Source organism: Rhinopithecus bieti, unplaced genomic scaffold (assembly GCF_001698545.2).
Source record: "Rhinopithecus bieti isolate Rb0 unplaced genomic scaffold, ASM169854v2 scaffold_315, whole genome shotgun sequence".
In the NCBI taxonomy this organism is placed as follows: Eukaryota; Metazoa; Chordata; class Mammalia; order Primates; family Cercopithecidae; genus Rhinopithecus; species Rhinopithecus bieti.
Window position 1 is genome coordinate 4,593,901 of NW_016803481.1, and position 27,701 is coordinate 4,621,601.

General features: G+C 42.2%; 2 protein-coding genes across 5 annotated transcripts in view; one reads left to right on the forward strand and one right to left on the reverse strand.

Moving 5' to 3' along the window:
• Positions 1 to 26,435, reverse strand: part of CDCA2 (cell division cycle associated 2) — a 50,360-nt gene extending 23,925 nt beyond the window's left edge. The window contains exons 1-11 of one of the 4 annotated variants that reach the window (XM_017885468.1): positions 25,819 to 26,095; positions 25,527 to 25,644; positions 24,702 to 24,762; positions 24,445 to 24,615; positions 22,789 to 22,958; positions 18,352 to 18,502; positions 16,333 to 16,529; positions 14,853 to 14,937; positions 4,411 to 4,622; positions 1,117 to 1,204; positions 403 to 647 (exon numbers count right to left, since the gene is read on the reverse strand). In XM_017885468.1, the coding sequence (XP_017740957.1) occupies positions 403 to 647; positions 1,117 to 1,204; positions 4,411 to 4,622; positions 14,853 to 14,937; positions 16,333 to 16,529; positions 18,352 to 18,502; positions 22,789 to 22,958; positions 24,445 to 24,615; positions 24,702 to 24,762 (1,380 nt within the window). In that variant the 5' untranslated portion in view covers positions 25,527 to 25,644; positions 25,819 to 26,095. Of the gene's footprint in view, positions 1 to 402; positions 648 to 1,116; positions 1,205 to 4,410; positions 4,623 to 14,852; positions 14,938 to 16,332; positions 16,530 to 18,351; positions 18,503 to 22,788; positions 22,959 to 24,444; positions 24,616 to 24,701; positions 24,763 to 25,526; positions 26,096 to 26,125 lie in introns of those variants that run through there. The other 3 variants (XM_017885476.1, XM_017885492.1, XM_017885483.1) reach the window with 3 other exon arrangements.
• Positions 26,436 to 26,523: 88 nt separating this feature from the next.
• KCTD9 (potassium channel tetramerization domain containing 9) overlaps positions 26,524 to 27,701 on the forward strand; it is a 30,414-nt gene continuing 29,236 nt past the window's right edge. Inside the window, exon 1 of the mRNA XM_017885504.1 lies at positions 26,524 to 26,788. Coding sequence (XP_017740993.1) covers positions 26,741 to 26,788 — 48 coding nt within the window. The 5' untranslated portion in view covers positions 26,524 to 26,740. The remainder of the gene's footprint in view (positions 26,789 to 27,701) is intronic.

Consider the following 27,701-nt stretch of genomic DNA (forward strand, 5'->3'; position numbering starts at 1 on the left):
AAAAAAAAAAAAAAAAAAAAAAAAAAAAAAATCATCTATACCTAGAGTTTTCTTTGTGGGAAAGTTTAACTAAAATTTAAATGTCTTAAGTTGATATAGGGCTACTGAGGTTATTTATTTCACCTTTAGTGAGTTTTGGTAGTTTGTCTTCCAAGGAATGTATCCAGTTTACCTAAGTTGTTAAATTCATTGGTATAAATATGTTCAATATGTACAAGGAGTCAGGGAAGTATTATTTGTAATGGGGAAAATTCATAAAACCTACATACAATAGAGATTAATTTAAACCATGGCATATCATTTAGTGTATCTCATTATTTCAAAGCACAGTTATTGCTCATGCAAAGCAGGTGAAGCCTGATGAAAATACAGGCAAGTTTGTTCCATGCTTTTCACACTTACAAGATTCTCCCCCTTGTCATCAAAATCTGGTTGAGGTAATGGCTCAGGAACAGGTGACTGCTCAAGCAGCAGGGAACTGAGACCATCGAAGTCCTTTTTACAAACAGGTGTTCCTCCTTTACGCAATGGAGTATTTGCTGGCAAAGATTCATCAAACACTTCCGGGCTTAAGTCCTCTCCAAAAGTAACTCTCTTCCTCTTCCTCATATTTAGAAAGGCCGGTGCTTCAAAATTTTCTTCATCTTCTGTAATTAGATAATAAATGAGAGTAACTGAAAAATTAAGCTATATTTCTTATCTAAAAGGCATATACTAGAATCTTTTAAAGTGATTATATTCAGCTATTATTTGTATAATAGCTAGTAAAGTAAAGCTACAAAATAATTGTTGGTAGAGCAAATTCAAAATGGAGAAGACAAGCACATTTCCAATTAAAATATGGTAACAGATTTCCAAGTAAAAATATGCATATCTTAAACGTTTATAAAATTGAAATATAAATTTTCTTACAAATCCCACCACTACGTAAAAATGGATCCATGAAATGGACAGACCAATTCTGAGGCTCTCCAAGGAGATTCTATTCCTCTCAACTGTTCTTCATTCACGTGTTATTTCAGAAACATTAAGGCATTGAAAATTTCATATATTATAGCAGGTTTATTAACAAGAAAATGATATCCTCAAGCTTACAAACAAGAATGAATTTCTTACTTGCTTCTTTATCTTTGCAACAGTTTGGGAGATTTGAGATTAAGCTGGGATGAGTCCCATCATCATCACAGACGTTGTTACAGTGTTCCTAAACAGAATAAACATCAATTAATCATTTTACATATAGAAATACATAGATGTCGTCATTAAAATGGCAGTTTTGAAATTCTCTGTCAGCTGCAGATAGATACTCCTGTATGAAAGATTACCTTTATTTTCAATAACTGTCCTGGCTCAAAACCATGATATCAGGCACAAATCATAACTACGTCCCCTACAAACCACTTTAGAACACAGCATTTCAGGGCAAAATTGAAGCACAGGAATCAATAAACGTGGATCAAATTCATTCAATGTTTGATCTAGCAAGTAAAGTTAAGGAAAACATCAGTAGCTAGAATAACAGCATATGGTTATCGCTTGGTATCTATGGGAGATTCGTTTTAGGGTACCCTAAGATACCAAAATCCACGGATGCTCAAGTCCCTTTTATAAAATGGCACCGTATTTACATACAACTTGAACACATCCTCCCGTATACTTTAAATACTACTTATAATATCTAATACAATGTAAATGTCATGTCAAAGAATATTTTTTATTTATTTATTTTTGAGACAAGGCCTGGCTCTATCACCCAGGCTGGAGTGCAATGGTGCAATCTCAGGTCACTGTAACCTGTCTCCCATCTCAGCCTCCCGAGTAGCTGGGACTACAGATGCGCACTACCACACCCAGCTAATTTCTGTATTTTTCTGCAGAGATGAGGTTTCGTCATGTTGCCCAGGCTGGTCTCGAACCCATGAGCTCAAGCAATCTGTGTGCCTCGGCCTCCCAAAGTGCTGGGATTACAGCTAGGAGCCACTGTGCCCAACCTAAAAGAATACTTTTAAATGGCATTGTTATATGGTATTGTTAATATGTATCGTATGATGCTGTTATATGTTATTGTTTTTATGTGTTTTGTGACTTTTTTTTCCTGATAATTTTTGATCTGTGGTTGGTTTAATCCATGGATGCAGAACCCATGGATTTGAAGGCTACATGTACCATATATGGTGTCAGATGAGGAAAACTATATAAATGATCTGAGATAGAAGAATTGCACTAAAATAAGAAAAAAGCCAACAGTTAAATGGTATAACATCGTGTTCTATCTTTTAAACATGCGAACCACACCTATTCCTGGTATTTAAATCTTTTTACGTTACTATATTCTTGAGGAAGAAACAACGAAAGAAGGTAGCAGTTGTCCCTGTGTGTTTCTCCAAATGAAGATTACAGTGTAGGCAAGTTAGGAAGGAAGGGATATTGTAAGCCCCGTAGAAAAAGACAGAACAAGCCTAAATACAGGGCCCCTGGAGCTCAGCAGGAGACAGCCAGGCCTACAGACTGGATCAAAGGTCCCTCTTAATCACCACCTACTCGTCTAGCCTCCACCTAAACCTCTGACCAGTCCTTGTTATCAAGAATTCCTCATTTTCTCCTGTACATCCAATTCTAAGAACAGTACCTGCTCTAAGAAATAGTCCTGCCCCAAATAAACCTCCTTCATCTGTCTCTCAAGTCAGTTCATTTTTCTGACCAGGAAAATGCACATACCAATATTGCAAAATAAGTTAACTTATACAACAAAGCTCATGTTTACTTTTAGATTTATTTTTAACTGAAACAATCAGAAAAGTCAGCAAACAACTCACAATTTATATGCCTCCCAATATTTGCCATCTTAGTATAAAGATCATTAGTTGTAAATGTTTCATTTTCCTTTTTTTTTGAGACGGAGTCTCACTCTGTTGCCCAGGCTGGAGTGCAGTGGCCCAATCTTGGCTCACTGCAAGCTCTGCCTCCCAGGTTTAAGCCATTCTCCTGCCCCAGCCTCTTGAGTAGCTGCGACTACAGGCGCCCGCCACCTCGCCTGGCTAATTTTTTGTATTTTTAGTAGAGACGGGGTTTCACCCTGTCAGCCAGGATGGTCTCTATCTCCTGACCTCGTGATCCACCTGCCTCGGCCTCCCAAAGTGCTGGGATTACAGGCGTTGAGACACTATGCCTGGCCAGTTGTGTTTTCATATGATTCTAATGACAAGACTTAATACTTGCTGTGTCATATTGTTATAAAATAAGAGTTGCACGGATCATTCAGATGTTAAGTCTTTTTGAGAAGATATGAACAAACAGCGCTGTGTGTATTACAGATCCAAACCAGCTTTTTTTTTTTGGCCCAGACTGGTCTCAAACTCCTGGGCTCAAGCGATCCTTCAGTCTTGGCCTTCCAAAGTCAGGGGATTACAGGTGTGTGGCCACAAATCACCTCTTTAACCAAAATTATTAAAGCTTTATAAATAGCAACTGACCATCAATGATCCATGTAAATAGAAGGTAATTTAGTTCCTTTTGGCTTCAGAACAGATTAGAACAGGCTTGTAGGCATACTTGTATGTTAAAATGTTTATGGTTTGAAAAAAAGATTTGTATTTCTGGGGTGCCAGACACTCGTGGTGATTTTATAGTATCCCATTTAACGCTCAAATTACTCTAAAAGTAGTTACCAACTTTACATTTTTATGGATAAGGAAACCAGGCACAGAAAGGTCAAATAATTTGCTCAGTGACTATGTTTCCAAGTCAAGATCTGAAACTTGGCATTTTGACTCCTGAGGCTATTCTCTCAACCTCTCATGGACTGACAGCCTGTCACAGATTTTAACAGTAGACTTATCTGGGTTCACTTAACAACCTACAAGCCTAAGTGTATGTCAAACAGGTCCTATACCTTTCTGGGAGCACTACTGCTGTATATATATGCCAGAACTATCAATAGAAACTACTCAATAAATGCCAGCTAGTTCCTATCAACTTCCTCTTTCCTCATATTGACTGGGCTTAGACAAAAAAGGATGGCTATAAGAGGTACTTTTAATACCAAATATTTTGGGAGGAATAATCTGTTTAACAGACTGACACATTAATTATGATTAAGTAATTAATATCACTTATATAATTACATAAATCAATAATGTTACTGCAATAAGATTATGTAAGATTATGACCCTTTATAAACTACAGTCTACTTATATTAAATTCTGCATACTATATACTGTATTTAATTCTTTAAAATAAGAACAAAAGGAACTACACAGTGTTGTCAATAAGAAAAGGAAAAAAATTCACAATAAGACAGGTAAGACATTTCCTTTTAAACTAGTATGAAATATGACATTTCAAGGGTATTACTTTGAACGAAAATGCATTTTTATTCATTTGCTTTAGGAAATTTAACTCTCTTCTTACCTGTAAGCTCTCTAGACACATCTTAACAGAGGGTTTCTTCAGTACAGAACGAAGTACAAAGGTCTTAGGGGTGGAAAGGTCCCTCCTGCACGCTGGAGTAGCTGGTGACCTGACATCAGGGACTGCGTCTGAGCTCACTTCTGCTGTGAACATGTCAGGCGAAACGGCATCGCTTGATCCTTTGCCCACTACACAGTCAGCAACCTTCAGTGCTTCAAGATAAACATGTAAACTTGAGAGGAGGAAGATCTCTTAAATCTGTTTGTTCTAGACCAAAAATATATTGTGTATTTGCAAAGATAATAACGTGCTATGAAGAAATTCAAACCTAATATAACCTGATTAGGCAGTAACGTCTGGGATTTCATTTGGAAAGAAAAAAGGAGGTAAAGAAGCAGCATTGGTCAGTTTTTACCTCAAATATGACTATGAAGGGTAAAGTGGGTATGGGGATTGGGCTCCCCAGGAAATCTCTGAGTCAGAGTTTGAAAGAAGGTATCATGAATCAGCTATAAGCTATTAGTGTGCCTCTACTCATGACACCTACTACTTGGACCATAAAAATTAATCTGAGCCAAGCACTGACTAATAAGCAATTTTATTGCTAGAGTCACAGGCATTTCAACATTCGAGGGTGGCAGGAATGAGAAGAGAAAGATCATCACACCAAACTACAAACACACTGTATGTGCCCCAAACAGGCATGGCTTTTCTTCCCAAATTCTTCCCACAGGAGAACGTTGCCTTATGATTAAGTGATCCATTTAACAAATACACGATGTGGCAGGCACTCCTCTAGGTGCTGAAGAAGTAAAGATGAGCACACCCCATCAACCAGCACGGAATAAGCAGGGATTATAATATCTCACAGCAGGGAGGAGGGAGAGGGAAGGAGTGGTGGCTATGAAGAGAAACATGAGGATCCTCAGGACAGAACCGCACTGTGGCTTGGCTGCACTGTGCTCACATGAATCCACACGTGATAAAACCACATGGACTAAACATACACAAAAGTGTGTGCATGTAAAACTGGTGAAATCTGAAAACAAGTTGGTGGATTGCAGCAATGTCCATTTCCTGGTTGTGATATTAATATATTGTAGCTATGCAACATGTCACTACTGAGGGAAACTAGGTGAAGGGAATACTGGATTTCTTTATATTATTTCTTACAACTAGATAGCAAATTTAGTTATTTCAAATAAAAAGTTATATATATATACACACAACAAGTAGTTAATATATGCTATTAAAGAAAATAATGTAGTAAGAGAGGAATACAGTATGATAAGCTGGAAGGAAGTGCTACTGCTTTGGGTAAACAGAGAGCTCCTGAGCAGACACCTGAATAGAACGAGGTGAACCACACACTGATTTAGGAATGGACACTATGCACACAAAGCCAAGTGCAAAGACCTGAGGTAAAGATGTACCTGGCATAGCAGAGGCCCAGCAAGGCTGCTGTGGCTGGAACAGGGGGCATGGACAAGAGAGCTGAGAAATAAGCTCAGAGCAATGGTTCAGAACCAGGCCAGGGAAGGCCTAGTAGAAATAATATGTTCTTTGGCTACTTCTCTAAGTATAACAGGAAGTTGATAAAAGATTTTGAGGAGGGCAGTGAGATACTGTGACTTACATTTTAAAACCAGTGCTCTGGCTACTGTGTGAAAAACTGTAACAGGGGACTGGGGAAAGAGCAGAAGCAGGACAACTTCAGAGGACATATAAAACAATCCAGGCAGGAGATGGTGATGGCCTGGACCACACTGATAGGAATGCAAAAGGTGAGAAGGGGGTGGACATTTGACATATTTTGAAGACCCAACAGCATTTGCCAATGCGGTAACAAGTTTCATTTGAAAAAGAGAGGTATCAGTTGGGTGCAGTGGCTCACACCTGTAATCCCAGCACTTTGGGAGACTGAGGTGGAATGGAAGGATCGCTTGAGCCCAGGAGTTGGTGACCAGCCTGGGCAACATAGTAGGATCCTGTATCTACCAAAAAAAAAAAAAAATTAGCTGGGCATGGTGGTATGCACCTGTGGTCCCAGCTACTAGGAAGGCTGAGACGGGAGGACTCCTTGAGCCCAGAAGGTTGAGGCTGCAGTGAGCCAAGATCACACCACACTGCACTCCAGCCTGGGTGACACAGCAAAGACTCTGACTTAAGAGAAAAAAAAAAGGGAAAAGAAAAAGAGAGGTATCAAGTTAAGTCCAATATTTGAGATACAGCAATGAGGTGAATGAGAGTGTCATTTACTAAGATGAAGAAAACAGAGATGAGCGGGTTTGTGAAGGAAAAAAATCATCAAGACCTATTGGACTATGTTTAGTTTGAGATGTTTATTAGGCATTCAAGTGAAGGTCATGAAAGGGAGCTGGGGACTTAATTCAAGAGTTCCAGGAAAAGACCACGGGCAACTATTTTAATTTGAAGTCAACAGCATGTGATAATGTCGCCTAGAAAGAGTCACCTAGAAAGAGTACACATTGGGTATCTTTTATCCAAATGCTTAGAATCACAAGTGTTTCAGATTACAATTTTTTTTCAGATTTTGAAATATTTGCATTCTACTTACCGGTCAAGCATCTCTAACCTGAAAATCCAGAAATGCTCCACTAACCATCTCCTTTGCGTGTCATGTCTGCACTCAAAAAGTTTCATAGTTGGCTGGGCGCGGTGGCTCACGCCTGTAATCCCAGCACTTTGAGAGGCCAAGGCGGGTGGATCACAAGGTCAGGAGATCAAGACCATCCTGGCAAACACGGTGAAACCCCGTCTCTACTAAAAATACAAAAAAAAATTAGCCAGGCGTGATGGCGGGCGCCTGTAGTCCCAGCTTCTCAGGAGGCTGAGGCAGGAGAATGGCGTGAACCCAGGAGGTGGTGGAGCTTTGCAGTGAGCGGAGATTGCGCCACTGTACTCCAGCCTGGGCGACAGAGCGAGACTCGGTCTCAAAAAAAAAAAAAAAAAAAGTTTCATAGTTTGGATTTTTGGCTTAGGGATGCTCAACCTGTATATAGAGAAAAAAGGTCCAAGCACTGAACGCAAAGGTCCGGGGGCATTCAAATATTTGAAGGTCAGGATGGAAGAAGAGGAGCAAAGAAAATACACAAAGAGGAAATGGTCAGTGATACACGGGAAAATGAGAATGACATCCTGAAACCCAGTGAGGAAAACGCTTCTCACAGGAGGGCCTGGTTATAGATGTCTATATCCATCCATAGTGCTGCTAAGACATCAAGGAGACGAATGTGTTGAGACTGACTACCACTGGGATGGCAGCCAGGAGATGGTGGGTCAACAAGGCCTATTTGGAGATGGATCAAGAGAGAATGGGAGGCAAGGAGACAGAGTGCAGCCTTCTCTTAAAAGTTTTGCCTAAAGGAGAGTAAAGAAATGGTGTTCTGGCTAGAAGGGAATCCTGGGGCAAAGGGAAGTTTAAGATGGGATATTTTACAGCATCTAGTAGCTGAATAAGAAAAGTTAACAATTCAGAAAAGAGAGGGGACAACTCAGACACAAGATCCTTGGAAAGAGAAGGAGCAATGGGAATCAGTCCATAAAAAAGAGGGTGGAGGCCAGGCATGGTGGCTCATGTCTGTAATTCCAGCACTTTGGGAGGCCAAGGTGGGCAGATCACCAGAGATTAAGGAGTTTGAGACCAGACTGGCCAACATGGTGAGACAGCATCTCTACTAAAAATACAAAAATTAGCCAGGCGTGGTGGCGTGTGCCTGTAGTCCCAGCTACGCAGGAGGGCTGAGGCAGGAGAATCACTTGAACCCGGGAGGCAGAGGTTGTAGTGAGCTGAGGCCGCACCACTGCACTCCAGCCTGGGCGACAGAGTGAGACTCCATCTCAAAAAAAAAAAAAAAAGAGGCTGGCCCTACGTAAGAACATTGAGACCCTTTTGAAAGAGGAGCAAAGGTAGATACACACATACAGAGATGCAGGAGGGCTTAGGGGTGAGAGGCCTAAGACCTTTGCTCCCAACATCTCTTATTTTCTCAATGGTACAGGAAGCAAGGAACTGCAAAAGGCTACCAGAGAACTTTCTCTCAGATCACTCATGAGTAGAGCTGCCAGATTTGGCAAATAAAGATGCAGGGGCCCAGTTAAATCCGAATTATATCTAATTCCTTACATATATGTACTTTGATATAAAACAAAAATACTGGAGTGACGTGGGGGTAGATAGCGGAGTAAGAGTTCTGTGGCTTCATTCCTTGTTCCCAGAGAAATCCAATGAGCAACTGTCTGCAGGCAAAAATAACATCCTGAATATACCAGAATTTGGGAGTGAGGTTGAGACACCTCCTTGGACCCCAGAATGGAGAAAAGCCATAAACAAGTGGTAAGAAACTGTTCTGTTTGACTGTGCTGTCCCTCTCCCAACTGGCACAGTGCCACACACAGAGAATTCCCCTGGACCCACAGTTTCTACAGTGGGAAGAGTGAGTGAGAGGCAGACATTTGGCTTCCCCACCGTTCTGGGATCCTTTGCAGGTGCTGCATTCTTGTCTCGTCCCCCAGGAAACACTGGGAGTACTGGCAAGGCTGGACCACTGGGGTCAGATAAAACAAGGAATGTGGGATGGTGATCACAGCCACCAGAGCAAATTTTGGTGGTTTCCTGCATTCCAGCTAACAGAGATGCCACACCAGAGAAACCAGCAAGCTATGTTAAGCTGCAGGAAACATGGTTAGTGGTTCAAATCCCTGTCCAGCTTCCCCACACAGCTTGGGTGCTCCCATCAGGTCTTCCCCAGGTCCAGAGGCAACTATAGGTCAGCGATTGCCCACAGAGGAAATATCTGGCCCCTAGCTGTAAAGATGTGAGTCAACTAAGTTCTAGTGCTTGCAATGAAATATTTTCTTTTTTTTTTTTTTTTTTTTTTTTGAGATGAAGTTTCGCTGTGTCACACAGGCTCCAGTGCAGCGACGCAATCTCAGCTCACTGCAACCTCTGCCTCCGAGATTCAAGCAATTCTCCTGCCTCAGCCTCCTGAGTAGCTGGGATTACAGGCAGGTGCCACCACGCCCGGCTAATTTTTGTATTTTTAGTAGAGACAGGATTTCACTATATTGGTCAGGCTGGTCTCAAACTCCTGACCTCGTGATCTGCCCGCCTCAGCCTTCCAAAGTGCTGGGATTACAGGCGTGAGCTACTACACCCGGCCTAAATATTTGCATTCTGCTTACCAGTCAAGCATCTCTAACCTGAAAATCCAAAAATGCTCCAATAACCATCTCCTTTGAGTGTCATGCTGGCACTCAAAAAGTTTCAGAGTTTGGATTTTGAGTTAGGGGGAGCAACTGTAGGTCAGCAATTACCCATGAAAGGTACATCTGGGCCTACCCAATCCTAGAAGTGGAAAGGTGATCAAACTAAGCCCTTCTGCTGTCACTAAGCATTCCCCAAGCCAGGTAGTGTCAGTGATTACCTGTGGAAGGAGCATCTGTCCCTGCTCGACCCCAGCTGCAGAGAAGTGACTCTACCAAACCTCAGTGCTCTGCTTAACCCTTCCCTGGGCTGGGAGGCAAGCCGAAATCCACACACATCTGTGGAGTACAGCCTCAGGCCCTGCCCACCCTATGGGGCCAAGCAACAACCTCAAGCAGCCTCAGAGCCCATCACACGGTTCTGCCCAACTACAGATTCTAAACAATAGTACTGACCAGCCAAGGAAGACAACCTGCAACTCTGCCAAATCAGAGACAATCACAGAGCCCAGAGAGCAGCTCTACCTGACTGAGGCAAAGTCCAGCCAGTGATCTTACTAGACCATGGAGGATAGCTAGCAATATCATTTGACTTCAGAGCACAGGAAGCAACCAGAGAACCTGACACCAAAATACAAAGGATCACAAGAAACTACTATGGATAATTAAATGCCAACAAATTGGATAAAAGAAATGGATCATGAACAAATAGAAAATCTCAAAAGACCAATAATGAGTAAGATGACGACTGAATTAGTAACAAAAATCTCCCACCAAAAGAAAAGCCCAGGACCAGATGACTTTATTGCTGACTTCCATCAAACATTTAAAGAACTGACAAGTTTTCCCAAACACTTAAAAAAAAAAAAAAAAAAAAGTAGAGAAAATACTTGCAAATACTTTCTTGTCATTTTACAAGGTTAGCACTACCCTGCTACATACAAGAAAATTATACATCAATATCCCTGGTGAACAAAGATGCAAAAATCCTCCACAAAATATTAGCAAACCTAATTCAGGAACACATTAAAAGAATCATTCACCGTGATCAAATTAGATTTATCCCTGGGATGCAAGGATGGTTCAACATATCCAAATCTATGTGATACATGACATAAAGAAGATGAAAAATAAAAGTCATATGATCACCATTTATGTTTCCTTAAGCAGATCATTGTGAAATTATTCATAACTATTCTTTCGCCCTCTGCCCAGAAACCTTTTCTGTATCTGACAATTGCTGAGATTTGGGGAAAGGAGCAAATCATATTAGAAATTAGGACTCCCCTCCATGTATTATGATCATAGTCTCAAAGAAGCTACTATAAGGCATTCATGGTGCTCTGAGCAGTGTTTCGTGTGTGTGTTTTAAACTGGTAGGAAACTGCGTGCATATTTATAAAAATAAAAAACTGGAAGAAATGAAAAAATATATATCAGAAATAGCCTGGCTTCAAATTTTAAGCACGCACAAATTCTGTCTCTGGGTATTATGAAGCTCTTATGTGAAACATGTTTCTTTGTAATGAAAACCACGTTAGAGATGTTTAGTAATCATATTGTTACTGGTACCAAGACTACTAAGGAAATGCCTTTGTACTTTAGGGAAGTACTTTTGGCATTTTATTATATAGACAGGAAAACTGAGATGTAGCCCCTCTCCTGGAAGGGCTGATTTTGAATAACTGCTCATATGATGTACATGTACTGATTACTGCCTATTTTAATAAACACTCTTGGAAAATGAAAAAAAAAAGACTGAAAACCATATGATCACCTCAATAGATTGTAGAAAAAGCATTTGACAAAATTGAACACAATATCACAATAAAAATTCTCAGATTAGGAACAGAATGTTCTTCAACACAGTAAAGGTCATACATGACAAACCTGTCACTAACATCATTCTTGTCAATGAAAAGCGTCCATTAATGGGTGAATGGATAAAGAAAACATGGTATATACACACAGGAGAATACTATTTAACCCTAAAAGCGGGGAGACTCTCATTTGCAACAACATGGATGAATCTGGAAGAGATTTTGCTAAGTGAAACAAGCCAGGCACAAAAGACAAAAACTACATGATTTCATGTACATGAGGAATCTAACAAAGTTGAATTTATAGAAGTAAAGAGTTGAATAGTGGTTACCAGAGGCTGTAGAAGTGGTGAGGAAGGAAATGGGGAGTTGTTGATCAAAGAATACAAGGTTTCAGATAGACAAGTGGAATCAGTTTTGAGATCTATTACACAACAGTGTCTACAGTCAATATTAGTGTATTATATATTTCAAAATAACTAAGAGAGTAATTTTCAAATGTCTCATCATAAAAAAAAAGACAGGTAAGTGAAGTGAGGGACATGTTAATTAGCCTGATTTAATCATGCCACATTGTATAAATATATCAAAATATCATATTGTTCCCCATAAATATGTACAGTTATGGTTTGTCATTCAAAAATAATAGTAATACATTTAAGAAAAACAAAACAATTACATGACACATACACTATAAAATTATCTGTTGAAAACATAAATTATATGTATCTAAATTTTAAAAAGAAATAAAGGAAGGAGTGTTGGATATTTTAAGAGAAAAATAAGGTGTGAAAGTGTGTGGATTGATTAAGAAACGCACAGATGGGCTGGGAGCAGTGGCTCATGCCTGTAATTCCCACCCCTTTGGGAGGCCAAGGCGGGTAGATCACCTGTGATCAGGAGTTCAAGATCAGCCTGGCCAACATGGTGAAATCCCATCTCTACAATAATACAAAAATTAGCCGGGCATGGTGGCGGGTGCCTGTAATTCCACCTACTCGGGAGGCTGAGGTGGGAGAATGGCTTGAACCTGGGAAGCGGAGGTTACAGTGAGTTGAGACTGCGCCACTGCACTCCAGCCTGGGTGACACAGCAAGACTCTGTCTCAAAAAAAAAAAAAAAAAAAAAAGAAACAGCACAGAGCCATTTGGTTAAAAAAAAACAAAAACAAAATTGAGGCTATCAGCATACCAAATATTAGCAGCTCTGGGGCAGGTGCAGAGAACGCAGGGAGAGTCACTGAGTTGGATTTCTGGCTACATAGGTAAAACAGAGGAAGCAGAGGGGGTAAAGGAGATCGGAGGTGCCATGCAGGTCTCCCTAAGCTCCCCCTTAACAAGGGACACTTGATTCCATCTTAGAACATCTTTTTATTCTCCCTGAAGGTGCACTGTCTGGGGTGCCAACAAAAAACAACAGAGTTTAAAATACAGAAATCAACACCAGACTCCTTTCATCAAGGCCCCATCTACTATGGTAGATCTATTCTTCCCTGTCTAATTACAATATCTCTGAGTATGGCTTCATGGCATGCCTAAATAAAATTTTGGCCTGTGTGATGTCAACATTTCACATTGTAGAGTGAGGTGTTTAGTACGATGACAACTGTTAATCGCCACACTTCATACAATCTATAATCACTGTCACAGAGAATCTGTCACTCCTACGCAAAGTCCCATAAGAGCAAAGCAAAAAGAATTGTTAAGAAACCGTTGGGCCGGGCACAGTGGCTCATGCCTGTAATCCCAGCACTTTGGGAGGCCGAGACGTGGATCATGAGGTCAGCAGTTCAAGACCAGCCTGGCCAAGATGGTGAAACCCCGTTTCAACTGAAAATACAAAAAAATTAGCTGGGCACGGTGGTAGGTGCCTGTAATTCTAGCTACTCAGGAGGCTGAAGCAGAGAACTGCTTGAACCCAGGAGGCACAGGTTGCCGTGAGATGAGATTGCGCCATTGCACTCCAGCCTGGGCAACAGAGCGAGACTCCATCTCAAAAATAAGAAGAAGAAGAAAAAAAAGAAACTGTTGAAGGCAAGAACACCTTATTCTATCGTGGTAACAAACTCACAACTTTGTCCTGTGCAGGGGGACCATGCAGGTGCACATCCACCCATTTATCTTATGATTAAAATTCAAAGTCAGAGCAGAGGCTCACTACAAAATTGCTAAAAAAATTCTTTTTCAGCTTGAAGAAAAATAAGACAGAGAAACTCAGATCTTTAGGAATAAATGAAGAACATAAGAAATGGTGTATCTGGGTAAATATAAAAGACTATTTTTCTTCTCTTAACCTATTTAAAGCACATATAACTGTTTTGGCTGGGCACAGTGGCTCACGCCTGTAATCCCAGGACTTTAGGAGGCCAAGACAGGTGGATTGCTGAAGGCAAGGAGTTGAAGCCCAGCCTGGCCAAAATGGCAAAATCCCATCTCTACTAAAAACATAAAATTAGCTGGGCATGGTGGTGCACGCCTATAATACCAGCTACTCAGGAGGCTAAAACACAAGAATGGCTTGAACCTGGCAGGGGGAGGTTGCAATGAGCCACGATCGCACCACTGCCCTCCAGCCTGGGCAACAGAGTAAGAAACTGCCTTAAAAAAAAAAAGGAAAAAAAAAGCACATATAACTGTCTAATCCAAAAACAACATCTTGTGGGGCTTATAATGAAATAAATGTATATCCGTAAAGGATCATAAAAGCCATGGCTGGAAAGGAGAGGAAATTGATCTGCAGAGTTTGTAGTTTCTGTATTTTATGTGATACTGTATAATATCAAACAGACTATGAAAGATTACAGAGCAATAATTAGGAATAGAAAACATATGATAAAATGACAGATATGAATAAAATCACGTTAAGTAATTACCTGAAGTTAACAGATGAAATATTCCAATTATAATAAATTATCAGAATGGATTAAAAAAACACAAGATCCAATTATATGCCCATAAGAGTTTTACTTTAAAGATCCAAGTAGAAAAAAAAGTCAAGCTAAACCCTTGCTAGTAATGTTCACTCAGTACAAGCATACTGATTTTGAGAAAGAATGATTTTTACATTCTGGTAAAACTCTTTTACATACTTAAAACAAATAAAATTATTACAAGTAGTGTTTCTCTAACAAAGAATACTTGTTAATATGTTCATAGGTGCTACCTCTTTATACTAAATTCCATGAGTTTGGAAATACTTCACTAATTCTTATTGAAGGTAGCTTAAAAAAGAGAGTATCTCTCATATGAAAAGAATTCAGAAGCATCTCTACTAGGCCATGAGCTCCTAAAAAGTAGGAAGCAATATCATTTTCCCCAAATTTTAGCAAACAGGTACACAAATCATAAATGTCTATGAATTGGGAAACTGGCCATGTACTAAGAAAAGATTACTTACCATTTGAAGTCTCTGTGAGCTCTGAAAGGGGAAGAGATTCTTCAACTAAAACTCCAGACTGTATTGAACCACGTTTAGACGATTTCTTGGGGAAAAATGGAAAGAGTATTACATTTTATTACTTACAGTACTACTAATGTCTTTATAAAGATTTGAGTAAACATTATAGATTACCTGGAAATCTGGAGTTCAGTCACCTTCATTATCTCATAAACACAAAGTGTACAGGATCTAACAATGAAGTATCCATACTAACTGCATCCTGAACATCCGACAAATCAACTTTTAATTCCCCAGGAAAAGTTTAAAGGACATATTTTTGTTGTTATAGCCTAGAGAGTTGTATTATCTGCAATTCTTTAGAGAAAATTCTCAAAATAAAGTTTATATAATTATCAAATACCAAACGAAATCAATAACTGGGATATGAAAAACATTAAAGGCTAGGATAGAAAACACAGCCACATTAATTCAGAAATAATATCTGAATCATGATGTATGTTCAAACAATTAATCAAAGTTCTGATAACAAACAATTACTCTTGCTTCTGTCCGGTGGGGATTTCACATCAACCTGAACAGGGTGGAGGGAGCCAAGATTATAGGTGACTGAAATCCACTGGAGCCTGAAGAATCTCTAATAACTATCAAATCTTTGTTCTGCCAGTCCATATAAAACGAATAGGACGAGCACTGGATCTAAGTGACAGAGAAGGTGCAGAAAGAGTTCCAACTGTAATGGTGTTAGGTGTCTCCTCTCACAAAGGACATGAGGAGCTAGTGTGTCAAACCAGAACTAGGAGCATGAAGCAAGAAAAGCCTGTCAGGAAAGACCAGCTCCCTGTTCACAAGTGCGCACACAGGTCAGCTGATCTTCAGTAGTATTACTTTTCTTCTAATATCACCTTTTGATCATGTTGACAGGGTTTAGGTAGTTGTAAGCCACAAAAATCCCTACAGCTACTTGAAAGAAGTGAGCAGAGCAAAGGCGAATTTGCTGAATGGCACCCTCATTTCCATCAGAAGGAAAGCAGTCAGGGGCAGGCATAAGTGCAAGACTTCCAGGCCTGTGGAGTACACCCCACATAGAAGGCATCTGCTTATACCCTGCTCCCCAGTAGAAAAAATACTGCCTGAGGGCAGGACTGTAACTTCCTCCCTTCTTAGAGTATCACCCTCTAGAATACCTCACACACAGAAGATCCCAGGGCTTATTCTCTTTGTAAGGTTAGTAGTCAAAAGTGAGATTGCTATCCAAACCGTCTCTAATAAGCAATAAATGCCAACAACCATAAAATTAACAGGTAGGAAACACACACACACACACACACACACACACACACACACACACACACACACACACCCAGCTACCACAGGGCAGAACAAGGTACTAAAATTGAAGAATGGCACTGACAGCCTTAAAACTGCCTATGCAGAAAACCAAAACTTCATTTGCCTATGCGTAAAGTAAGTGAATTACCTCAGAAAGATCTGCAGAAGTTTCAACTGCACATGCTCTGTCTGTATCAATATTGAGTATCTGGAGACCAATTACTTTTCCTTTAGCATCTGTTAGATTTTCATCAGAGTCTCTCTGATAGGATATTCTCCGACGTTTGGAGGACAACACTGCAGGGAACCCAGACTGCTGGCACAGGTTGAGACCTTCCTTTCTGGCTATAAACACAAAACAAAAACAAAACAACACAGGCATAAATGTTTTCATATATATAAAATATATATTTATTTCTTTTCTTTTTTTTTTGAGACAGAGTTTCACTCGTCACCCAGGCCGGAGTACAACGGTGCGATCTCAGCTCACTGCAACCTCCACCTCCTGGGTTCAAGTGATTCTCCTGCCTCTGTCTCCTGCGTAGCTGGGATTACAGGCTCATGCCACCATGCCCGGCTAATCTTTGTATATTTAGTACAGATGGGGTTTCACCACGTTGGTCAGGCTGGTCTGAACTCCTGACCTCAGGTGATCCACCCACCTCAGCCTCCCAAAGTGCTGGGATTACAGGCATGAGCCACCATACCCGGCTATTGTGCATCGTAATAATTTTAGTAAAATCTAGTTCTTGAGTCTAAATTATCAATGAAAAGAAAAATCTAGCACACTTTTTTATTCCAAAACAATAAATCTAACTGAAAGGAATGAAAACATGCCTATTGAAAAGATAAGATATACTAAAATACTTTCGCATGTCTAACATAGTATCTTACGCTTTTTAAATGTATGATGACACCTGTTATTTTAAAAGATGTGGTTATTTTCTAATACTCTGTATGACTTTATGAAACAGATAACCACAATGTGCCTCAGTTTTTTCTAGCTTAAAAAAAAGGAATTGTCTGCAGAATTATAATGATGTAAATAAATTTTAAGACCCAGGAAAAAACTGAAACAATAAGTGAGTCACAAACTACAAATATAAATCGGTAAATCTGAACAGGTCACACACTCTAGAGACAGATGAGGGGGCCTTGTCTTGGGCTAACAGAGCAATCCTCATGGGTGGTGTTGAAATTGCACTTAAAGATGGTTCAAGAATTCAAAACAAACTCATTTGGAACCTTAGCGTGTAAAGTACCAGAGAATGGTTATAATGATTACAGTAAGACCAAGATTTTGCCACATTCTGGTGTCTGAAATGCTTTGTGATTAGGGGGAAAAAAAAAAGACTCAAAAAACAACCAAATAAACTACAATCTAAGAGTTACAGAACATAGCAGGTTATCAGATTGGATATACTTGTGTGTGTGGTGTTTTTTTTTTTTTTGAAAGTGAGTCTCACTTCTTTGCCCAGGCTAGAGTGCAATGGCACGATCTGGGATCACCGCAACCTCCACCTCCCGGGTTCAAGCGATTCTCCTGCCTCAGCCTCCCCAGTAGCTGGGATAACAGGCATGTGCCACCATGCCTGGCTAATTTTTTGTATTTTTAGTAGAGACAGGGTTTCACCATGTTGGTCAGGCTGGTCTCGAATTCCTGATCCCAAGTGATCCTCCCTCCTCAGCCTCCCAAAGTGCTGGAATTACAGGCATGAGCCACTGCGCCTGGCTGGATATATTTGTTTTTAACATCAAGGTTGGGTGTTTGGTACTCATATAAAATTTATATGAATTTATTTCATGTATTAAATGCTTGCCAAGCTTAATAATAATCCTGTAAAAATCAAGATTTATAAACTCAAAATTGCCAAAAGCTCTATGGTAAAGGTGAAATGAGCTAATTATCTCTGACATTTTAAAACTTAAAATTTAATTGCAACCATGTGGAAATGTAGGATTAGGAATGCCTGATGCCAGGTTTTTTTTTTCCAAGAGAAACCAGAAATCCATATTTTATGTGAAATGCCCCAAATTTTAATGTTAGTCTCATTTCATAAACATAACTGTGTTCTGAAAAGATTGTTTCACACTAAATCATTTCATATCTCAGAAGCTTGTCTTTATAAATACTGAAGTCAAAACTGAACGAATTATCTCTACTCACTCAAGTCTGTCATCTCGGACTCTCTTCCTGCCTCTGAGAATTCTGGACAGTCGGTCATTTTCTCGTTTTCCTTTATGGAGTGAAAAGCTGACTGGAAGGCCGATATTCGTTCTCTTAAAGAGTTAACATTTCGATACAGTGCAGGGCTGCCCTGCAAAAGTACAAAATATATAAGATTATAATCAATTCATACTTTCTATATTCTAGGCCTACAGCCTTTGAATCCCAAATTAAATACAGTACACATATGCTTTTTGAAGATCAGAGGTAAGGAGTTAGTGTGGTAGAGCTTCTTCACCCTGGAATCACACATTTTCAGTTTGAATAAAGAAGTTTGGCACAAAAATGTTGAGAGGCCAGCCTAAGAGTAGATGGAGGGTGCCAAGAAAACATTGCGCTCTGGGATGGTACAACAAAAAGGGACAGGAGCAACCTGTTTGCAATTTTTACCAAATGTTGTGCTAGATGTATCCATAGGAAGCCATCTGCAATGGTGCCTGTGTCACAGGTAAGTCTCAGCATACCTACTTCAGTCCAAGCTGTTTCTACTCAGCACCGCTCTACACATGCCCTCCAGCCCAGGGGCCAGAATGAGATACAGAAGTTCCATACATACTCAGATACCACATTTGCATTGCTCTCTTTTTTGGCTCTTCCCAGTTAATTGTCCTGACTGTATGGGACCTGGAGGATATTTACTTCTTAGGGTTGAAAGCCTGCCATTCTCTTAAAATACAAAGTTAGACGGTATAAGCACAGAAGCTCTATGGAAATCCCGTTAATAGGGTTCCAGCCAAAGACGGATAAAATGAAATTTATACTAGTAGGGATAGAAGTGCCAGATAAAGGCAAGTAATATAAAAATTGAGAGTTCCATTTACATAAAAAATAAATTACAAATGAAGTTCTCTCTCTAAATTTTTTTTTTATTACTTGGACTACTAACATTTCCATTGACACAAAGTTTGTGGCAATGTTTAAATATTATACTAATGGGCAAAAAGTGAAGTAAAAATTACCTCCCTTTAAGATATCATACACAGTAGGCCGGGCACGGTGGCTCATGCATGCAATCCCAGCATTTTGGGAGGCCAAGGTGGGAGGATCACTTGAGGTCAGGAGTTCGAGACCAGTCTGGCTAACATGGTGAAACCCCGTCTCTATTAAAAATACAAAAATTAACCAGGCATGGTGGCGCGTGCCTATAATCCCAGCTATGTGGGAGGCTGAGGTGGAAGAATCACTTGAACCTGGGAGGTAGAGGTTGCAATGAGTCGAGATCACACCACTATACTTCAGGCTGGGCAACAGAATAAAACTTGGTCTCAGAAAAAAAATATATATCATAGGGAGGAAAAGCAGTTCATATCGTGAAGCCAGGTTTGATGGTGATTTGTTCACACATTTGATTCTCTTCCCGGTTAAATATAAAGCAAATTCTCTATTATATAATAAGAAAACATTTTACATTGAAATATGCTTGATGACATAAATGTTCATGACATAAACAGCAATAATATTCATAAAAGGCTTGTGCTCAACTCATCTAATAGAACAATAGGGAAAAGATGATCTCAAATTCATACAATTTACTTTGAATGTGCTTTTTCTGTACTCATATTTGAACATGGTAGGGGCAGGTTTAATATCCTAGCAACACGCAGCACCTCTGAAATGCTACTTTTAAAAAAATGGTAAGTTTCTCTAGTCAAAATAGTTTTTTCTCTGTTTTCTTTTTTTTTTTTTTTTTTGAGATAGAGTCTTGCTCTGCCGCCCGGGCTGGAGTGCAGTGGCCGGATCTCAGCTCACTTTAGCTCACTGCAAGCTCCGCCTCCCGGGTTCACGCCATTCTCCTGCCTCAGCCTCCCGAGTAGCTGGGACTACAGGCGCCCACCACCACGCCCGGCTAGTTTTTTGTATTTTTAGTAGAGACGGGGTTTCACCGTGTTAGCCAGGATAGTCTCGATCTCCTGACCTCATGATCCACCCGTCTCGGCCTCCCAAAGTGCTGGGATTACAGGCTTGAGCCACCACGCCCGGCCTTTTTCTCTATTTTCTACTGGAGAAGGAGAACAATGTTTACATACAAAGCAAATGAAACATTTAAAATGCACTGCTTTTTTGAGATTTTTGTCTTAGGAATTGTGTCGGTCAGTCAACAACCTTCCTTCCATGTACCACAAACTGTTCGAGGGGCTTGGAATCTAGGGAAAATTACTTTATTTTTTTTTTGAGACAGGGTCTTGCTCTATTAGCCAGGCTGGAGTGCAGTGGCACAATCACAGCTCAATGCAGCCTCGGTGTCTTGGGCTCAAACGATCCTCCAACTTCAGCCTCTCAAATAGTTTGGACCACAGGCATGTGCCACCACACCCAGCTAATTAAAACATTTTTTTTGTAGAGACGGAGTTTTGTCATATTGCCCAGGCTGGTCTCAAACTCCTGGCTTCAAATGATCCTCCCTCCTTTGCTTCTCAAAGTGCTGGGATTACAGTGTGAGCCACCATATCCGGCCAGGGAGGTTACTGTCTAGAGTGAAATTCTGAAAACATATAAATGTAGTTACAGGTACAAGAGGTGCTATTAAGAAGAAAAATCAGTAATGTGGCTGAGTCCCTAAAAGTGCTGGTTTAGCTAGAATCAGGACAGACCTCTATCTTTAGTAAAATCTGAGTTGAAGCCAAAACAATGAGAAAGTGGTCTAAGGGAAGTTGTCATAGGAGGGCGGTACTCTCCAAGAACGAGGGCCAAGGCCCCGAGTGGAAACAGAATGGGGCAGAAAGGCCAGCGTGCCCTTTGAGTGGAAGGAGACGGGGAGACACCAAAGTGGACACACAAAGGCATCAGGAAGGGGTGTGGGTTTAATTCAAGGGATCACAGGAGGCCATGGGAAGATTTTGAGCAGCCGGGTGAATGATTCGGTTTCTACTTTAAATTAGTACCTCTCCTTGACTGCTCTGTGGGATAGCCAATGGATTAGGGAGAACGTGTGAGGCTGCTGCCAGCACGACACACGTACTACATTAAGGTCCTTTTTTTTTAAAAATCAGAGAAGGAATACACTTTAAATTAATGTACAAAGTCTATGGTAAATACATAAACCAGGAACAGTCATTCATTATCACTATCAAGTATTATATATTGTAGATAACCTTTTGTAGATAACTGGCAGCAGTGTAGAACTCTTTGCACCAGCATCACCACAAACACGTGAGCAATGCATTGTTTCACAATGTTACGTGAGCCACATCACCAGGCCTTAGAAATTTTTCAGCTCCATTATTATCTTATGAGACCACCATTGTATATTTAGTCCTTCATCAAGCAAAATGTCACTATGTAGCACAAGAGTGTATCTGACTTTTTAGGAGCATGTATTATTTAAATAAAAATTTGAAAAAATAGTTAAACACACCCCCATCAGCAGATAAATAAGCTGCTCCTCTCCACAAGGTTGTCCCAAATACATTTTGTCCCAGGAGACCCTTGCCCCTATACATCAACACACAGTAGTCATGAAAAAATTAGAAACTTAAGATAAGCTTTTAAAAAGGTAGTAGTGCCTCACCTCATAGAAAAGTAGATATTAATTAGAAAAAAAAACTGTGAAATAAAATAGAAAGCTCCTCTAGAAAGCTATTCTATCCAGGGTCTCACAACTCTTAAAATACCCTCGTTTGGGTTGGGCACTGTGGCACACGCATGTAACCCCAGCACTTTGATAGCGAGTGCTTAAGGTCAGGAGTTCAAAACAAGCCTCGGCAACACAGTGAGGCCCCATCTCCACAAAAAAATTTTTTTTTAATTAGCCCATTGCTGTGGCACATGCCTATAGTTCCAGCTAGTTGGAAAGCTAAGGTGGGAGGATTCCTTGAGCCCAGGAGCTCATTGCTACAGTGAGCTATGATTGTACCACTGTACTCTAGCCTGGGCGACTGAGATCGTCTCTAAAACAAAACAAAGAAAAATCACCCATGGTCAACATCATCATTTATGCTAACTGCATTGTTTTTTTTTTTTCTGAGACAGTCTCACTCTGTCGCCCAGACTGGAACACAGTGGCATAATCTTGGCTCAATGCAACCTCTGCCTCCCAGGTTCAAGCAATTCTCGTGCTTCAACCTCCCGAGTAGCTGGAATTACAGGCACCTGCCACCACACCCAGCTAATTTTCGTATTTTTAGTAGAGATGGGGTTTCACCATGTTGGACAGGCTGGTCTCGAACTCCTGACCTCAAGTTATCTGCCTGCCTCTGCCTCCCAGAGTACTGGGATTATAGATGTGAGCCACCGCGCCCAGCCGCTAACTGCATGTTCTCTAAAACACAGAGAAAATCTCTCTCCAGATTTGAAACAGAGCAGATGCACTAGAAGGTGTAAAGACAGCACAAAAGCTTCCTAACAGAATTCACAACAGAATTCAGAAGCAAATCATACCTGGAAAGGAGAATCTTGTGCCAAAGGAGATTTCCTAGCATTCTTTATATTTTGCTGCCGAGCGATGAAACGAATCAGATGGTTTGTTTCAGGAGAGCCCCGAGCACCGACTGCAGAACGTCGTCTGGACTTTTTAAGGTAGGATGATGACTTTCCTGTAATGAAACTCTCTTACAAATTGGAACAAAACAAGGCAATCATCAGTAACCACGTCCAATACGCGTGATGTACCAGCCTGAGAGAGAAAACATGATAAACATGTGCTACAGAAAGCTCAGTAGAGAGTTACTGGCAGAGTCGTTTATACAGAGTCAGTGGAAGAGGAATCTGTTTTGTCTGCTGACTTAGTCCATGCTTCTAAAACAGTGCCTGGTACATAGAACAGTTATTAAAAGTTGTAGAATAAATAACATGAACACGTTTTAAGTTTTCATTTTCGTTTCATATTTCCTACACACAGATGGCTTTTGCTTTTGACTCAGGATTTTTCTTTTTCTAAATAAGTCAGTTTTATCCCCAACAACTGAAAGGTAAGATCTCCACCTAGGTACATGCAGTCTCAGATTCTTAATTCTTCAAGATGATTGGTTTCTTTCTGATACCTACCACTGGCACTATCCTGAATTTTGGACATATGCCTAAGCACACAAAATGAATCCAGCTTTTTAAAGGTCTAAGAGTCATGTTCTTGAGAATGCAAGTTAGGGTGGCGTGCCACTTATACCTTGTCTTATGTATTACCTGGTCTAGTGCCCTGTGATGTTCAAGACTTCCATTATCCTCCAACTCTAAAACCTATTCTCTGATCCAATTCCATTCTCATATAGTATTTCCTTCTTTTCCATCTAAGTCAGACTTCACTGGTAAACTTCATTTCTACTGCTTGAAGGACATTAGCTGGAATCAATCTTCTGTTTGTGATTTTTTTTTTTTTTTTTTTTTGAGACAGAGTTTCACTCTTGTTGCCCAGGTTGGAGTGCAATGGTGCGATCTCAGCGCACAGTAACCTCCGCCTCCCAGGTTCAAGCTATTCTCCTGCCTCAAACTCCTGAGTAGCTGGGAATATAGGCATGCGCCACCACGCCCGACTAATTTTGTATTTTTAGTAGAGACAAGATTTCTCTATGTTGGTCAGGCTGGTCTCGAACTCTTGACCTCCGGTTATCTGCCTGCCTCGGCCTCCCAAAGTGCTGGGATTACAAGCATGAGCCACTGTGCCCAGCCCTGTTTGTGATTTTTAAAGGAGGTACATCCTGATCTTTCAGTATATTATTTTCTTAATTGCTCTTAAACTTTCTCTTATTTTTGCCATAAATGAAAACAAAATGTATTATTAGTATTCATATCAAACACCCTCCTGCATCGCATGTGACAGGTCAAAAAGTGACTCACACACATTTTTTTCTAGTATTGGCATTAAGCATGACTCTGACTTCAGAACATTATCATGCCGGATGCCTTGAAATTCTGTGATCCCTGCTATGCTAAATGAGCCATGCATCTGCACAGAAGTCTCCCTGAAGAAGCGAGTTTACAGAGTAGGCAATTTAGGTACCTAAAATAATATGACAGTACATATAAATAAATAAAGCTGAATTATATTAAAGTTTTGTTTAAACTTGAAAAGCATTACACTAGAATGACAACTTTTCTTACCTGTAGAGTGCCTAACAAAGCTTTCAGGTGTAATTCCCAATTGCTCTACGGTTACTGTGGAAAAGTTCAAAGGTGATTTCAAAGTATCTGGTGTGCAAGGATTAGGAGGTAATTCGGCATGCTTCTGAGGAGTCATAATCTTCCCAGTTCCCAAACTGAAAGACGCATTTCCTGAAACGCACGACATATTGTAGGGGTGAGGACAACTCTCTGTCTAAACCTTCAACTTCACAAGGAGGAAGCAGATCATCACATACCAGCATTATTCATTGCAGACTCCTTGGTTTCAGGGGGCTTGTCTTTTGAATTAGCATCCATCTAAGAGGTGAAGAGAAACAATGAAAAATAACCCCACCAGCAAGATGAATGTGATTCGATCACGAACCTCATTCAAGACTGAACTGTAATACAGTCCATACTGGCATAGAAACACACGTCACAGGTTCCATTTTTTATTTTAATTTCTGTGGGTATACAGTAGATGTATATATTTATGGGGTACGTGAAATATTTTGATACAGGCATGCAAGTCGTAATAATCAAATCAAAGTAAATGAGGTAGCCATCATCTCAAATATTTATCCTTTTTGTTAAAAACAATCCAATTACACTTTGTTATTTTTAAATGCACAATTAAATTATGGACCGTCACCCTGTTGTGTTAGCAAATACTAGATCTTACTCATTCTATGTTTTTGTACCTGTTAACCATCTCCACTTCCCTCCCACTCAGCCCCAATACCCTTCCCAGCCTGTGCTAACCATTCTTCTACTCAAAACGCCTACTTTTAAAGCCAAATTAAACAGAAAGAAATGGAGGAAACTGCTGTTCAGGCACCAAAGCAGACCCCAAAGGATAAGCCATGGCTTTTCAACCGAAGCGAAGACCTGAATCATAAGGGTACTTCCTCTCAAGACGCAGCTCTATTTCCAGAAATTGTCTCAGCAGGTCCGGATGCACCCCTGGTCACCCAGAGCAGCTCCTGAGAGGAGTACTAACTCTGTGCTGCAAGGTAAGCCGAACATACTCCATAAAAACGCCCCGGAGAAGCAGCCCCATGGCAGCGCGGCTGCAATCCTACCTCTCACGCCGCACCTGAAGGCCGGCCAGGCAGATAGGCTTATTCCCAGAGCCCCGAGGCAGGCGAGCGTCGCGTTGGTCGCTGCTTCCAGACCCCGGCTCCTCTGTCCGGAAGGGCTCTGCTGGCAAAGCACTCGTAGCCGGGAACCGCTCTCCGAACAAGGAGTCCAGGGTCCCTGAGGCCGACTCGCACTCACAGCCCGCGCAGTCCCTGTCTTTCGCTCTGCCCAGCCGCCTCCTCCGCCCGCCGCCCGATTCAAATTCCCGGCCCCGCCCCTCGATGCCGAACTTACTCTACGAATCACTCCGCTACCGCCCCTTTCTCCGATGCGCGCACACTCCGAGCGCTCCCAGGCCTCTTTCCTTGGCACAGGAGTGACTTCCTGGGCTCGGAATGGGGCCACCGCGAGCTGCAGTCAACCCGCCGACCACAGACACCTGCCACTGACCTGTGACCGCGGGGACTACTTTCCGGGAGCGTCTCGCGGAGTAACGCTTCTGTTAGAGCTTTAACTCCGCCTCCCACCTTTCTATTGGATGCTGCAAACTTCGAAAAGACTCATTCAACCAATCCTAACAGAGCGAAGAGCTGGCTCTTACCCAATCAGTCCGTCCCTACCGCAGCCGTTTCCTCGCTGGGCCGGCTTGTGGGCGGGGCTAACGCGGGAGGAGGGGCTGACTGGTGCTTGGGTCCCTTTCAGCGCTCCACCTCCTTTCCGTAGACCCCGCCCTCGTATGCAGATGAGCGCTACCTAGACTTGAGTGTGCGCCTGCTCAGTAACGCTGTAAGTCGCCGTCCGGCTCCAGGAGCCTCTCTGATTGGCTGATGCCCCTTCCCGTCTACTAGCCTTCAGCGTCTCTTCCCTCCCTCCATCCCGGCTAGGTTAGCCAGGGCCCGCCCGACACTGGGTGCTGATTGGCTGGACCCTGGCCGGTGACGCGGGTTGGTTGGTAGGCTGAGTGTCAGTCTCGGAGTGGTGGGGGAAGGGCCCCAGGCAGGCTGAGGAGCCTAGGGGCGGGGTGGGAAGGAGGACCGGCCGAGCCCTGGGTGTGGGACAGAGTGCGTGTGTGTGGTGTGTCCCCAAGGGCAGGAAGGTGGCGAAGGGAGGCGAATCCGAGTGGGTGGAGGGAGGGGAAGGGCGGGAGGAGAAAAAGGTGGGAGGAGGACCAGGTGGGAGGGTGGCGGCTCACTCAGGACCCAGCGGGGGCAGCGCGATGAGGCGGGTGACCCTGTTCCTGAACGGCAGCCCTAAGAATGGAAAGGTAACGGGGGCGTGAGTGGGCGCGGCGGCCCGTGGGTCGGGGCGAGGGCGGACGGCGCGGACCCGGCTGGCGGGGCAGCGGTGAAGTTGGGCAGAGGGGCTGGGAGGTGGGCGTGCGCGGGCTGGGGGCGCCCGGGACAGGCACAGGGTCCCCGCGGCCTCCCTCCCCTAGCCCTCAGGAACCCCCTGTGGCCGAAGCCCTGCGCCTTTCGGCGCCCTCAGGCTGCCTGGGGCCGGCGCGGGTCGGGAACGGGGGGCTCCGGGACTCCCGGGATGCGCGGTGCGGGGGGCGCGGGGACTGGGGAGCGGAGAGGGCCGCGGTCACCTGGGCGCCCGGGCGGTCGCGCCTCTTCCCGCCTGTCCCCGAGACCCCGCTCCCGCCTGCGGGAGGAGGCGCGCCGGCTCCCGTGCTGAGTAATGGTCTGCTCGGAAAGTGGCGGCGGGCACCAGAGCCTGTGGAGATGGGTCAGGGAGACAGAAGTAAACTGCGCGTGGATAAACAAAATCTTCTCCCATCCGAGGTCGAAGACAGGATTTTAAAATGGGGCATTTTCTTGTTGATTTTTGCCCTTCTCTGTGAGATGCCTCAAGCCCCCACCCCCCGACGCCGCCAAACTTCTCTGTACTCGTTTTATTATTTTGCCTTATTTTGATTCCCTAGAGGACGGGGACAGCAGACCCAAAAGGGATCGATTTGACAGTCGCCTTTGCTGTGTTAGGTAGGCCTTTGCGGAGGGTGTGGTGCTAAGTGTTCTTCCAGCGCTGGAGCAAGCCAAAACGAATTCTCTTCCTTCCCAGCCTTTTGCCCCACCCATGAAAGTTGTTCTGCTACTTTGGGAAATTTTGACTGTTCAAGGCAGACATTTACTGCGTTGCTAAATGACACCCAGAAGTAACTCAGCCTTTACGAGTCT